We start from the raw sequence: 15,139 nt of genomic DNA on the forward strand, positions 1-15,139 counted from the left end.
ATTTTTTGTGTTTAAGGAATTATAGCATTCTAGGTTACCTCAAATGTTCCTTCAGGGTAGAATAAATTATGCAGGACAAAAAGTACACATTATCTTATGACTGTGCATTGTTTTATTGCCCACGTAATGAGTGTATTCACAGCAGACATATTCCGGAATACAAAGTTGGACAAATGCCAATCTAATGCAAGGTCAGTTTCCACGTGTCTGGGCTGAACTCACATTTACCAAATTACTATTTGCCACCACATTTCTATTTACTGTGCTGCTGCATTAATAAACACTTTTGTGCATATATTATGGGATGCTGCCGAAATGGTTACAAATCATAAGCTATGAAAATGCAATGGCAAATTCTGTCCATAAATCAAGGAGTAGTGCCTAATGTGGTTCTGAGCTACTCTGTCTTTTCCTACTCTACCACCCAGAGGAACAAGGATAGCATGTGCATGGTAACATAGAATCTACGGCACGGAGACAGGCCATTCGGCTCAAGCTGGTCCACGCTGACCAAAATACTAATAAACTAATCCCATCTGCCTACATTTGGCCCATGTCCCTCTAACCCTTTCCTATTCACGTATCTGTCCAAATGCCTTTTAAATGTTGTCAATATCCCTGCTTCAACCCACTTCCCCCGGCAGCTCATTCCACATACGTACCACCCTCTGTGTAAAAAAGTTGCTCCTCAGGTTCCCATTAATTTTTTCTCCCCTTAACTTAAACCTATGACCTCTAGTTCTCGATTTCTCCAAATCGGGAAAAAGACTGAGTGCATTCACTTTATCCATACCTCTCATGATCTTATACACCTCTATAAGATCACCCCTCACTCTCCTATGCTCCAAAGGAAAAAGTCCTCGGCTGTCCAATCTCTCCTTATAACTCAGTTCCTCAAGTCCTGGCAATATTCTTGTCAATATCTTCTCCAGTTTAATAACATCACTGATGCAAATTCCCCTCCAGGTCACACACCATGCTCACATGGAAATTTATATAGTTCCTTCAAGTCACTGGCTCAAAATCCTGAAACTCCTTCCCTAACAGCACTGTGGGTATATTTGGGCCAGCATGGTGGCACAGTAGCTAGCACTGCTGTCTCTTAGCGCCTGGGACTTGGATTTCATTCCCAGCTTGGGTCACTGTCTGTGTGGAGCCTGCACGTTCTCCCCATGTCTGCGTGGGTTTCCTCCAGATGCTCCGGTTTCATCCCACAGTCCAAAGATGTGCTGGTTCGGTGCACTGGCCACGCTAAATTTTCTTTGTGTACCCAAACAGGTACTGGAGTGTGGCAACTGGGGGATTTTCACAGTACTAAATTGCAGTGTTAATGCAAGCCTACTTGTGACACTAATAAATTTAAACAGCAGCAGTGACTTATCACTACCACCCTCTCAAGGGCATTTAGGGATGGAAAATAAATATTGTTCTTTCCAAAGACCACCACAGAAGAGAAAGGGAGTTCACTTCCGTGCCCTGGACAATATTAATGCTTTAATCAAAACTAAAACAGATAAATTGGTCATTAACCAGAAAGGTTAGTAACCAGTAAGTGACTGGAAAGATATAGACAAGACATGAGGAAATTTTTAAATTTCCTTTTTTAGTGTGATGATCAGAAATACTTCTTTTCTACACTACAACAGTGACTGTACAGCCAATGAAGTATTTTTGAAGTGATGCGCTTTGACACATTACAATTGTGAAGAGTTCTATAATATATGCAAGATTGTCTATCCATTATATATTTAGCTAATGTACCCAGGCTGGAGAACAGTAAAACAAAATGATCAGTGAAATTCACATTCCTTATTATTATCCAATAATGTCAGGTAGAAAATGCGCTTGTGGATTGCTGTTTTGGACTCAAGTGTTGATCTTCAACCTGGACCAGGGTAGGGCAAAAGAGAACTGACTCCCGAAGCACTTCCATCAATTTCAGCATTATGCTATAAGAACATTACATCAATAAATGACTTCTATTGGTATTATTAGTCTTGCAACCTGAACAGCAAATTTTAAACCGAGACAGAGGTAAATATTTACCCCAAGGACACATATTCTTTGATATGTCATACACAATGACATATGTTCAGAAACACTCAATAAATTTGCTCCTGCCCCAATAAAATATCATTCAGGAATTTAAAAGTCATCAGACAACTGCCACTTCAATAGCTTTTCATTTGGTTTAAAGGATCAATTACATGAGTCATATAAACCAGGAAGTCTAAGGGGAGCAGTGTTAATGTTCTAACAGGCCTCAGTACCTCAGGGTTAGAAAGGGGAGAAAAAAAATGCACCACCTGCTAGAAGTCTGCATCAGCTGGTGACAAGCTCGGATTTGCCTGTCACAGCTCGTGATTCAGCTACCAGTCAACACCTAGTCAGTTACTCAAGTGAAATAATGAAGGGTGATTGTACCCAATGGAATTGTACCTTAGTGAGGAGTAAATTGAGAAGAGCAAAAGTTAGAATTGGTAACTAGTGCAATGTTTTCTGTCTTCTAGGATTGACCCCTTCTGAAAGCGTTCAGCATTCCAAATAGATATTATTTGACTCCAATAAGATCTCCATTTTGCTGGAGACCGATGTATTTTTTCACTGTCGACAGGGAAGGAGATGGCGTAGGCGGACTAGTAATCCAGAGGGTAATGCTCTAGGGGCCCACCACTGCAGATGGTGTATTTTGAACTGAATAAAAAACTTAAGTTGATGAACATGAAACACTGAAAAAGCTATCTGGTTTGCTAATCTCCTTTAAGGTTGGAAATCTACTGCCCTTACCTGGTCTGGCTTACATGTGACCCATAGCAATATGGTTGACTCTTAAATGCCCTCTGAAATGGGCCAACAAACCACTCAATTCAAGGGCAATTAGGGATGGGCAATAAATGCTAGCCCAGCCAGCAATGCCCACATCCCACGAACAAAATAAAAGAAAGACAAAGATTTATTACATACAGCAATTCTTAGAGGAATATTTGTTGCAACCATTTCAGACTCCAATGATTTAATAGAAACTAATTCTATTTGCTTTTGAACACACACGTAAAATCTGTTAAATCATCTGTGCATGAGTGATGCAAATGGCAGAAAACTCATGTTATTCCATACGTTTGCTGAAATCTCAAGTTGAATCTTGTTTCATGTCTTCTTCTGAAATGTTAACTCTGTTCCTCTCTCCACTAATATTGCCAGGCTGGAGCGTTTCCCGCACTTTGATTTTTTCCCCAGATTTCCAGTATCTGCAATATTTTATTTATGCTTGATAACCACACGGGAAAGTGCTTGAATTCAGTGTTTTACAGTTGATGAGATATTTCACATCTTAAGTCACTGTCGTAACGTAGGAAATGGACAGCCAAATCCCACATAACTTCCTATTATAATAACGAACTGAGGTGGTTTAGTTGCTGGGTAACAGATACATTTTGACTGAAACACCAATTAGGTCTCCTGCTTTGCCCCAAAATAATACTGCACCATGGGATCTTTTACGTCCACCTGAGAGGGGCCTAATATTTTATGACCCATTTGAAAAGTGCAGCACTCCTAAATAGGAGACCTAAATATTGTGTTTAAGTCTCTGGTGTGAGTCTTCAGCCCACAACCTATTGACCACAAAGTGAGAAAGCTGAGCCATAACTAAATTAGCTAAATGTATCCAAGTCCTTCAAGGCTAATGCCCAAATACAGAGGGCTGACTAGACAAAAGGACACATGAGTAGAATCTGAAAGAAACATTGTATTGTATTTGAACTGAAGTTTCATAATGAAAATTTAATCTCTCAGATTATACTGCAATGATCCTAAAAGGCCTTATTTCAAAATCCTTTGCCAAGAAGGATATGAACATACTACTACAAAATTAATAACATATCGGTCCTTATTTCAAAAGCAGTTTGACTTTTAATACAGCATTTTGTGATCACCAATATCACTTGGATAAGACTCAGGTTTTTAAAAGGTTTATCCAATTGATGCAAAACTCTCATCACTTGCAGATTATATACAGTCTCAGTTTGTTTTTAAGTTGACAAATATAAAACTGTCCAATTTTTGGCTAATTCACTCCCTTCCTTGACGTGCATAGTAGCTTACACAAGTAACCATTTTCATGTGAACCTTGACATGGACAGTTGAGGACTTAACCAGAAGGTGAAATCACACCCAACTCTACCAGATATGAACCCACAAGCAAGTGCCAATGGATAGAAATCTCGAGTTCAAATCTCCCAAAGTACCTGTTGATTTTTTTCCCCGATTATTGTTTCTCAAGCCTTATCTATTACTGATATAAAACCAACTGGCCTGTTGTTATTAGGATTAATCTGAAACCATTTCCTGAATAAGGATGCCACATTTGGCGTTTTCCAATTCTCTGGCACCTTTAGGAAGATTGGAAAATTATGACAAGTACTACTGCTATCTCACTCCACAACACAACAGTGCATTCCCATAAGCAACAGCGTCCACCCTAGCACCCGTGTGTCACCCTCAATCTTTTATAACCACTTTATATCAGAGCCATAGTCATAGAGGTTTACAGTATGGAAACAAATCCTTCGGCCCATGCTGCGCTTTTTTTTAAAACCTCGAAGCTAGTCCTAATTGCCCGCATCTGGTCCATATCTCTCTATACCATCTTACCCATGCAACTATCTAAATGGTTTTTAAAAGACAAAATTGTCACCTCCACTACTACCTCTGGTAGCTTGTTCAAACGCTCACCACCCTTTGTTAAAAAAATTGTCCTCTGGACACTTTTGTACTTCTCCCCTTAAACTTATGCCCCTAGTTTTAGACTCTCCTACCTTTGGGGAAAGAAATTGACTATCTAGCTGATCTATGCCCTTTATTATTTTATAGACCTCTATAAGTTCACCCCTCAGCCCTCTGCACTCCAGAGAATAAAGTCCCCGTCTATCCAGCCTCTCCTTGTAACACCAATTAAGTTTATTTAAAAATAATCTTGAATGGAAAGTTTAATATTTAATAAATTATAATGGTGTCCACCCTTAGATATTATTACAATGCTGCTGTATTATTCTAAATCGCCCCCATGATGTTCTCACTGAATTGACCAGTGTTGCCTCATGTAAATTTCATTTTGTTGTCCTAGAACATGAGAAATTAAAAATAATTAAAATGGAGGACAATCATCATTACCTGCCATCTGCATAGTCTGCATCATCACCTCCCCACCAGACATCTGAATCCTCCTCATCCATGTCAGAGTCAATCTTATCATTTTCCTCTGGAATGGGACAGCAAACGAATTCGACTCCACGAAACTCGTCAATTCCACAAGGCAGCAGCATCCCATAGTCATGCAGGTTCATGATCTTGTCACCACAGGTCTGTGAAAATGGAAAAGAAAATAAAGTGTCACACAAACTCACTTGGGCCTGACTTTTTGTCTACACTGGATATTTCATCTGTTTAAGCCTCAAATGTGAAATCAACTAGCCCAAGAAAAAGTGCCAGATATCTCTTTCATAAAGTTGTCCCCAGCAGATTCATGTTTTTTGATCTCACTTCTGGGATCTTCTGGAGCTTAATCAAGAAAAGCATATTCCTTTTTGTACATAAGTTTTCAATGCACAAGAATGCGAAATACGTAAAAACAAAGAGACACGTTTGTAAGGGGCAAGTAATAGGTGGGGGAAAGTAGGAGGATGGCAGAAAATGTCTTAAAAAGGTAGATGGAGAAATGAATGACACTCTTAAACCAAGTTTACAACAGCTCAACTAAATGGACTATCAATCTGCATTAAGTGTTGGAAATAGCAGTGGAGTATCAGCATGATGCACCAATTACTCATTAATAAAGTATTAAAGGAGAACATTTCAATAATATTGAAAGCCCTAAGCTACTGAGCAACCACATGCCAGATAATACTGCAAGTGGAAAGTTTCAACAATTTGCAAAGGCCATCTTAACACCTCCATTCTCTCATTTCCTTTGTTCTGTCCCTCCCACCAGCAAATATTATAAATAAATATTATAAAATACTGTGGATTCTGGAAATTGGAAATAAAAATAGAAAATGCTCGAAGTACTCAGCATTTTTATTTTTATTGCACATAATTAAACTTGATGTTGAGACAGCAGAATCTTTGGGAGGTTGGAGAGGTGACTGGCTTAACTGAAAAACTTATTAACAATCTGATCCATTTGTCTTTTTTAAGTTTAAACTTAACTCAGGTTAAACTGTATTAACCTGAATTTCAAATCTAATGCAGGTGCATTCGGAACATTAATATTTGAATCATGTTACATATGGTCTGAATGCACTGATAATACAAAAAACTCAATTATTTGGTTAGATTTTAATGTGTATTGGGAGATTGAGGGGGGTGGGGGAGATGTGGGATGATAACCTTCAGCTAATTTTATTCATAGAAAGCAGCTCTATCACTGAACGCATCAGGACATTGGGCTATTAAAAGTCAGCCCTGGAGCTCCGAGGCTAAATTTGGACAAATGCCATTTAAATGCTTGAAGGACTGATTTTAAAGCACAAAGAATGGGAGAATGTGGTGTCAGTTATTCTCAAAGCCTCTGATTCTCATTCAGCTATGGAGAGTGGCGATGGAGAAAAGAGGACAGGCAGTACGTGCCAGGAAACAGAAGAAATGCAATGCCCATTCTTCATAGAGGAAGAGGAGTAATGGCCAAAATGAATCCAAGTTGCGTGCCTACATCATCCAGTAATGAGTTGCGCAGTATTATCAGTATAAATCATCCACATCTCCTTTCTTTGGAGGAAATATCCATCAAGACCGGTGATGGGAATGGACATCAGTAGAGCACATTGAAGTACCATACTGTGTAGTATATGTTGTGCCTCAAGTCTATAAACTCCAAACCTCCATGTTTCCAGTCTCAGGCTAGCCTCTGAAGTTGAGACAATTCAAAGAGCACAGCTTCTATTTTGGAAAGGAAAAAATGAGCAAAATCACCAGACTATTCTTCAAAACCTATAGTCACATTAGCAGACATGGAACAGAATGGCTACCCCCAAATTGCAGAAGGACAATGACACTGTAAAAGCAATGCAGTGAAGATGATTTGTAAAGAAACCAAGGCAACAAAAAAAAACCCCAATCAATTAGCAACTTATATTTATATAGCACCTTTAATGTAATAAAATGCCCCAAAGTGCTTCACAGGAGTTTTATAAAGCAAAGTTTGACACACTCAAGCAATTTCTATTTATAGAGTGCCTTTAAAGCAATTAAATGCCCCAAAGCACTTTGAAATCCCACACATGAATCAAAAGCAGGAAACAAAGCAGAATGATTGTTGGATGTTTTTGTGATCATAGGGCAACATCCAGCAGGGACCTGGAGTGTTAAGTCCCTTGTTTTTGAGGTACATATGAACGAACTAGACTTAAACTTATGGCATGACATTTATAGAACATAGAACATTACAGAGTAGAACAGGCCCTTCGGCCCATGATGTTGCGCCGACCAGTTAAAAAACAATGACCCTCTAACCTAAACCAATCCCTTTTCATCCATAAACCTATCCACGGATCTCTTAAACGCCCCCAAACTAGGCGCATTTACAACTGCAGCAGGCAGGGCATTCCAATCCCTCACCACCCTCTGGGTAAAGAACTTACCCCTGACATCCGTCCTATAACTACCCCCCCTTAATTTAAAGCCATGCCCCCACGTGCTAGCTTTCTCCATCCGAGGAAAAAGGCTATCACTATCCACCCTATCTAAACCTCTAATCATCTTATATGTTTCAGTAAGATCCCCTCTTAGCCACCTTCTTCCTAGCGAAAACAACCCCAAATCCCTCAGTCTCTCCTCATAGGACCTCCCCTCCATACCAGGCAACATCCTGGTAAACCTCCTCTGCACCCTCTCCAAAGCCTCCACATCCTTCCTATAATGTGGGGACCAGAACTGCACACAATTCTCCAAGTGCGGCCGCACCAGAGTTGTGTACAGTTGCATCATGACGCTGCGACTCCTAAATTCAATCCCCCTACCAATAAACGCCAAGACACCGTATGTCTTCTTAACAACCTTATCTACTTGATTCCCTACTTTCAGGGATCTATGTACACATACACCTAGATCCCTCTGTTCATCCACACTATTCAGAGTCCTCCCGTTAGCCCTATACTCGACACATCTGTTATTCCTACCAAAGTGAATTACCTCACACTTCTCCGCATTAAACTCCATCCGCCACCTCTCGGCCCAGCTCTGCAACCTAAGTCACCCTGCAGACTACGACACCCTTCCTCACAATCTACCACACCTCCGACTTTGGTGTCATCAGCAAATTTACTAATCCACCCAACTATACCCTCATCCAGATCATTTATAAAAATTACAAACAGCAGTGGCCCCAAAACAGATCCCTGAGGCACACCACTCGTAACTGAACTCCATGACGAATATTTACCATCAACCACCACCCTCTGTCTCCTATCTGCTAGCCAATTCCTGATCCAATTTCCTAGATTACCCTCAATCCCATACATCCGCATTTTCTGCAGAAGCCTACCATGGTGAACCTTATCAAACGCCTTACTAAAATCCATATATACCACGTCAACTGCCTTTCCCCCATCCACCTCTTTGGTCACTTTCTCAAAAAACTCAATAAGGTTAGTAAGGCACGACCTACCCGCTACAAAACCATGCTGACTATCTCCAATCAATTCATTACTCTCCAAATAACTATAAATCTTATCCCTAATAATTTTTTCTAAAACCTTGCCCACATCAGAAGTAAGACTCACCGGTCTATAATTCCCGGGGAAGTTTCTGTTCCCCTTCTTAAACAATGGGACAACATTCGCTATCCTCCAATCTTCCGGTACTATACCGGAGACCAACGATGACCTGAAGCTCAGAGCCAGAGGCTCTGCAATCACCTCTCTTGCCTCCCAGAGAATCCTAGGGTAAATCCTGTCCGGACCAGGGGACTTATCTATTTTCAAACCCTCAAGAATATCCAGCACATCCCCCTTATCAACTGCAATACTGTCTAGTTTACACCCCTGCAACCCAGTGTTCTCCTCAGCTACATTCATGTCCCCCTGCGTGAACACCGAAGAGAAATATTGGTTCAATGCCTCACCAATCTCTTCTGGTTCCACACACAACTTCCCTCTGCTGTCTGTAACTGGCCCTAATCTTGCCCTAACCAACCTTCTGTTCTTAACATACCTATAGAACGCCTTAGGATTCTCCTTAATCCTATCAGCCAAAGTCTTCTCATGTCCTCTTTTTGCCCTTCTTAATTCACTCTTCAACTCCCTCCTAGCCAATCTAAAGCTTTCTAGTGCACTACCTGAGCCCTCAAGTCTCATCCGAACATAAGCCTCCTTTTTCTTTTTAACCAATGAATCAACTTTTTTAGTGCACCATGGTTCCCTAGCTCTACCAATTCCTCCTTGCCTGACAGGGACATACCTATCAAGGACTCGCAGTAGCTGCTCCTTGAAAAAACTCCACATTTCGGACGTTCCCAGTCCCTGTAGTCTCCTAGTCCAACCTATGCTTCCTAATAGCCTCATAATTACCCTTCCCCCAGCTAAAACTACTGACCCGAGGTTCATGCCTATCCCTTTCCATCACTAAGGTGAACGTAACCGAATTGTGGTCACTATCACCAAAATGCACACCAACTTCCAAGTCCAGCACCTGGTCTGGCTCATTTCCCAGCACCAAATCCAATATAGCCTCACCTCTAGTTGGCCTATCAACATACTGAGTCAAAAAACCTTCCTGCACGCTTTGTACAAAAACTGCCCCCTCTAACGAGCTAGAGCTATAGCTATTCCAATCAATATTAGTAAAGTTAAAGTCCCCCATAACAATTACCCTATTACTTTCACTCCTAACCAGGATCATCTCCGCAATCCTTTCCTCAACCTCTCTAGAACTTTTAGGAGGTCTATAAAAGACTCCCAACAGGGTGACCTCTCCTCTCCTATTTCTAATCTCCGCCCATACTACCTCAACAGACAAGTCCTCATCAAACTTCCTCTCTGACACTGTGACACAGTCCTTGACTAATAATGCTACCTCTCCCCCCTTTCTACCTCCTCCTCTACTCCGACTAAAGCATTTGAACCCCGGAACCTGCAACAACCATTCCTGACCCTGCTCTATATAAGTTAAGAACTTCTTATAAGTTAAGAAGTTTGCAGAGATTGATCGTGAGGAAGAAAGCTGTAGAATCTAAGATGTAACTAAGTTGTGGAGTGGGATGAGGACACAGAGTAATTGCAATAGGGCAGGGTAAACAAAACAAGGGAATACACAATAAGTGATAGGATACTGAAAGGTGTAGGGACCTTGGAATTCTTGTCCACAGTTCCCTGGAAACTTAAGGACAGATAATTTTAAAAACATTTGTTCCCGGGAGGTCAGCACTGCTTGCAAGACTAGCATTTATTTCTCATCCCAACCGCCTTTGAGAAGATAATGGTGAATAGCCTTTTGAACTGAAGTCCACGTGGTGCAGGTTTACCCACAGCGCTGTTACAAGCGAGGTCCATGATTTTGTCTCTTTATATGTCCTGCTTGTGAACAGAACTTCCACTCACCTGACGAAGGGGCAGCACTCTGAAAGCTTGTGGCTTGTGCTACCAAATAAACCTATTGGACTTTAGCCTGGTGTTGTGAGACTTCTTACTGTACTGGAATGTTGTCAGGGCCAAAAGCTTTTGCTGTATCAGAGTCTTCAGCTGTTTCTTTATATTATGTGGAGTGAAGCAAATCAGAAGTATGACATCAGTAATCCTGAAGACCTCAGGAAGAGGAAGGGATGGATCATCCAATTTATACTTCTGGCTAATCTATACTTCAAGTTTGGCCTCTTGCATTGATGTGCTGGATTTCAGCGTCGCTGAGAGCAGGGATGTCTGTGGAGCTTTTTCCTTCAGTTAATTTTGAATCACCAGTATTCAAAATTTTATAAGGCAGGATGGCAGAACTTTGAACTAACCTATTGGTTGTGTTGTTGGCTAGCTGTATCTGCAATATATTGCCTCCACTGTTTAACTTCACAATAACTTCATTGCAGTGAATTTCACAGTAACATCATTTCAGTGCTATTGTAAGCCTGCTTGTGACTAATAAATAAACTTAAAATGCATGTAATCCTGTGTTGCAGCTTCACCAAATTGGTACCTTTTTTTAAGGTATGAATGCTCCTCATTCTGATATGATCTGGTACCAGCATCAGAGTTGGTTTCCGGATTTGATGGTAATGGTAGACTGAAGGATTTAACAGGCCACGAGGTAATAGATTGTGGTTGAACACAATTTTATGATTGATGGCTTACAACAGCCTTGTGAATACCAGTTTTGAGCTGCCATCTACTCTGAACAAATCGCATGCAGCATGGAGGATGCTTTTATTGTGAAGACGGGACTTTGTTTTCACAAGGACTGTGATGTGGTCAGCAAGAAGAAATAGTAATTTATCAGCTAAGGGAGGGCATTCAGTAATAATCAGCAGGCAGTCTCCTTGTCCACGTGTAAGCTGCTACCAGGAGGTTTCATGGGGTCTGGAGTCAAATGTTGAAGACTCCCAGGGCCACATTCTCCTGAGTATATACCTCTGTGAAGCAAATAAAATCAAGTCTGCTCCATGGACCCAAATTAGATGATTGCAGATATTTAGGGAGACATGTGAAACTGGCTATGGAGGGGTTTCAAAGCAAGGATGAGGGTCTGACCAATAAATACAAGACTTGCTTTTTCCCTTGTTAGCTGCACAGTCAGCCATCTGCATAGCTCCCACAAATGACATGAGCATTAAAAACAGATTGACAAACAATGACAGAATTCAAGGCCCTGGAAAAAGGTTTCTCATTAAAGACAGAAAAATATATAAAGAACTATTTTGGCACTCCATCTGATTGCTCTGCCAAAATTTCATTTCCATCGCAAATGCATTTCTTACAATACAAAAGCTACATTTAGATTAATTGGCTGATAAAGGGATAAGGAACTTAAGATCATTAGCTGCAGATAAAACATTTGTCAAGTCACCGGAGAACTTTCCAGTAAAGTACTGTACCTCTTTTGCCACTGTGTGCCAATACAAATGGCTCTCACAAGTGTCCATCTTCTCCCGATGCAGAAACTTGCACTTGTCAGGGACAAGGAGGGCATCACTTACGAATTCGCCGACTGTGTTGAGGAAAAGGAGAGCTTTAGTTACAAAGCAAGTATAATATCAGAACACAACCCTCCAAAATTAGCCTAACATGGACTCTTGCAACTAAGGAACGTAACATAAAATATAAGGGCACTAAATTGCAATCACTAGTCTCTCCCTTTTCATTTCCCAGTGTGCATAATGCTTACATCATCATCCAATACAATTTAAATCCATTTCACAAGGCTATGTATTAGTTCAGGTTGTGCCAAGTAGGACCATGTGTTTAACGGGTTGGCGCTCACAATTTGAAGGCTGAAAGCAGGTGGCGATCACCGTACTGTACTGAATTAGTTCAATTACATTAAAGTCAAAACTGTACACATAATGATGAACTAAAGATTTTCATTCTCTCTGCTATGTACTCTTAAAAATATTTAACTGCAGATATTGATACTGAAAAAAAAACCAAATTAACCAAGTCCAAATACCTGAAGGGGCTGAAAACTCAACAGCAGGTACAGTTATAAATCAGGCATTCCCAAATATATGCACTGAACTAGTTAATGAAGTAATCAGACAAAATTTACAGCCGCCTTCTGAAAAAAGTGATGAAGATATTAAATCTCATAATCACCTATTAAGTTATTAGAATTGGTGCATCCTTCCAATAGCATGAGGATATATGTCACATGAATTTGTGCCAGTGTGATAACGTAGTTACACATCACGGCTGGTGGATCCTATCAAATAGCACATACCATTGGCTGTTTGCAACAGGCAAAGCAGTGACTGTACCCAACCAGACCGTGCTTGCAAAACTCAAGTGTTTAACATTAGATGTGACTCCATGATTGGACAACACTTGCTTAACAATCCTGATTGGTTTTCAGTGTAATTCGTCACCCAATTCAAGATCAGTCAGGCTCAGCATGCTAGAAATCACTTATTTACACACAGGATCCTGTGCTTTGCAGACAAAAGGGACCTTGCGGTGAAGGATTCTCTTGGGGAGAGTGATCACTGTATGGTGGAGTTTCTGGTGCAGATGGAGGAGGAGAAAGTGGGTTCCCGGACACGCGTACTTTGTTTGAATAGAGGGGAGTACGGTAGGATGAGAGAAGAATTGGCGAATGTTGACTGGGGGAGCGCGTTGGAGGGAGGGTCTGCTGAGGAGCAGTGGAGGATCTTTAAGGAGATCTTGGTGCTCAGCGGAAATTTATTCCGATGGTCAAAAAGGACAGTAGGAGGAGAGGTAATAAGCCGTGGATAACGAAGGAGGTGAAGGAAAGTGTTAAATTAAAAGCGGAGGAATTTAGAGTAGCTAAGAGTAGTGGGCGAGAAGAGGATTGGGAGAGGTTTAAATGTCAACAAAGATTGACAAAGAAGTTGATAAAGAAGGGTAGGAGAAACTATGAAGCTGGGCTAGCGCTTAATATAAAAAAGGATAGCAAGAGTTTTTATAAATATATAAAAAGGAAGAGGCTGGCTAGGGTGAACCTTGGTCCTTTAGAGGATGAGAAAGGGGACCTAGTGGTAGGGGATGGGGATATGGCTCAGGTATTGAATAACTTTTTTGTTTCTGTCTTCACGGAGGAGGACATGAATAATTTGCCGGGTGTTAGCGATGGAAAGGTGGTAGGACTGGAGGGTCTTAATGACATTACTGTTACTAGAGAGGCGGTGCTCGACAGACTGGAGGGGCTGATTGTGGACAAGTCCCCAGGACCGGATGGAATGCATCCGAGGGTTCTGAAAGAAATGGCGGAGGTGATAGTGGATGCCTTGGTGGTTATTTTCCAGACGTCGCTGGATTCCGGGGAAGTGCCGGAAGATTGGAAAACGGCTAATGTTACGCCATTGTTTAAGAAGGGTGCCAGGCAAAAGGCGGGGAATTATAGGCCGGTTAGTTTAACGTCTGTGGTAGGTAAAATGTTAGAATCCGTCATTAAGGAGGAAATTGCGAGGCATCTTGAAGGGAATTGCTTGATAGAGCGGACGCAGCACGGTTTCATTAAAGGGAAGTCGTGTCTGACAAATTTACTGGAGTTCTATGAGGATGTGTCTAGGGCGGTGGATAGAGGAGAGCCGGTGGATGTGGTCTTTCTGGATTTTCAGAAGGCGTTTGACAAAGTACCTCACAAGAGGTTATTGCAGAAGGTCGAGGGACATGGAGTTGGGGGTAGGGTGTTAGCGTGGATAGAGGATTGGTTGTCAAATAGGAGGCAGAGAGTGGGGGTCAACGGGTGCTATTCGGATTGGCGGACGGTGACTAGTGGAGTGCCCCAGGGGTCGGTGCTGGGGCCTCAGCTTTTTACCATTTATATAGATGATCTGGAGGAGGGAACCGAGTGTAGGGTGTTGAAATTTGCTGATGACACCAAGATTGGGGGAACGGCAAATTGTGCGGAGGGTGTGGAGAGTCTGCAGAAGGATCTAGATAGACTGGGCGAATGGGCCAGGAAATGGCAAATGGAATTTAATGTTGGCAAGTGTGAGGTGGTCCACTTTGGTAGGAATAATGGTAGGAAGGACTATTACTTACGTGGCGAAAAACTGCAGCAGGCGACGGTGCAGAGGGACCTCGGGGTCCTTGTGCATGAGTTGCAAAAACCCAGCTTGCAGGTGCAGCAGGTGGTCAGGAAGGCGAATGGGATGCTGGCCTTCATAGTGAGGGGGATTGAATATAAAAGTAGGGAGGTCTTGCTGCAGCTGTATAGGGCATTGGTGAGGCCGCAGCTGGAGTACTGTGTGCAGTTTTGGGCGCCGCACCTGCGCAAAGATATTTTGGCCTTGGAGGGAGTGCAGAGGAGGTTTACTAGGCTGATACCGGAGTTGAGGGGGTTGAGCTATGAGGAGAGGCTGAATAAACTAGGCTTGTACTCGTTAGAGTTTAGAAGAATGAGGGGAGATCTCATTGAGACGTATAAGATGATGAATGGGATGGATAGGATAGAGGTGGAGAGACTCTTCCCGCTCAAAAAA

General features: G+C 41.7%; 1 protein-coding gene across 2 annotated transcripts in view; it reads right to left on the bottom strand.

Annotated features, from left to right (window-relative positions):
- LOC145353057 (amyloid-beta precursor protein-like) overlaps positions 1-15,139 on the bottom strand; it is a 200,281-nt gene that overhangs the window by 70,312 nt on the left and 114,830 nt on the right. For both annotated transcript variants that reach the window (XM_080203396.1, XM_080203395.1), the window contains exons 4-5: positions 12,074-12,186; positions 5,173-5,363 (exon numbers count right to left, since the gene is read on the bottom strand). In XM_080203396.1, the coding sequence (XP_080059522.1) occupies positions 5,173-5,363; positions 12,074-12,186 (304 nt within the window). The remainder of the gene's footprint in view (positions 1-5,172; positions 5,364-12,073; positions 12,187-15,139) is intronic.

The sequence above is a fragment of the Carcharhinus amblyrhynchos genome, chromosome 15 (genome assembly GCF_965287045.1).
Source record: "Carcharhinus amblyrhynchos chromosome 15, sCarAmb.v2.hapA, whole genome shotgun sequence".
Taxonomy (NCBI): Eukaryota; Metazoa; Chordata; class Chondrichthyes; order Carcharhiniformes; family Carcharhinidae; genus Carcharhinus; species Carcharhinus amblyrhynchos.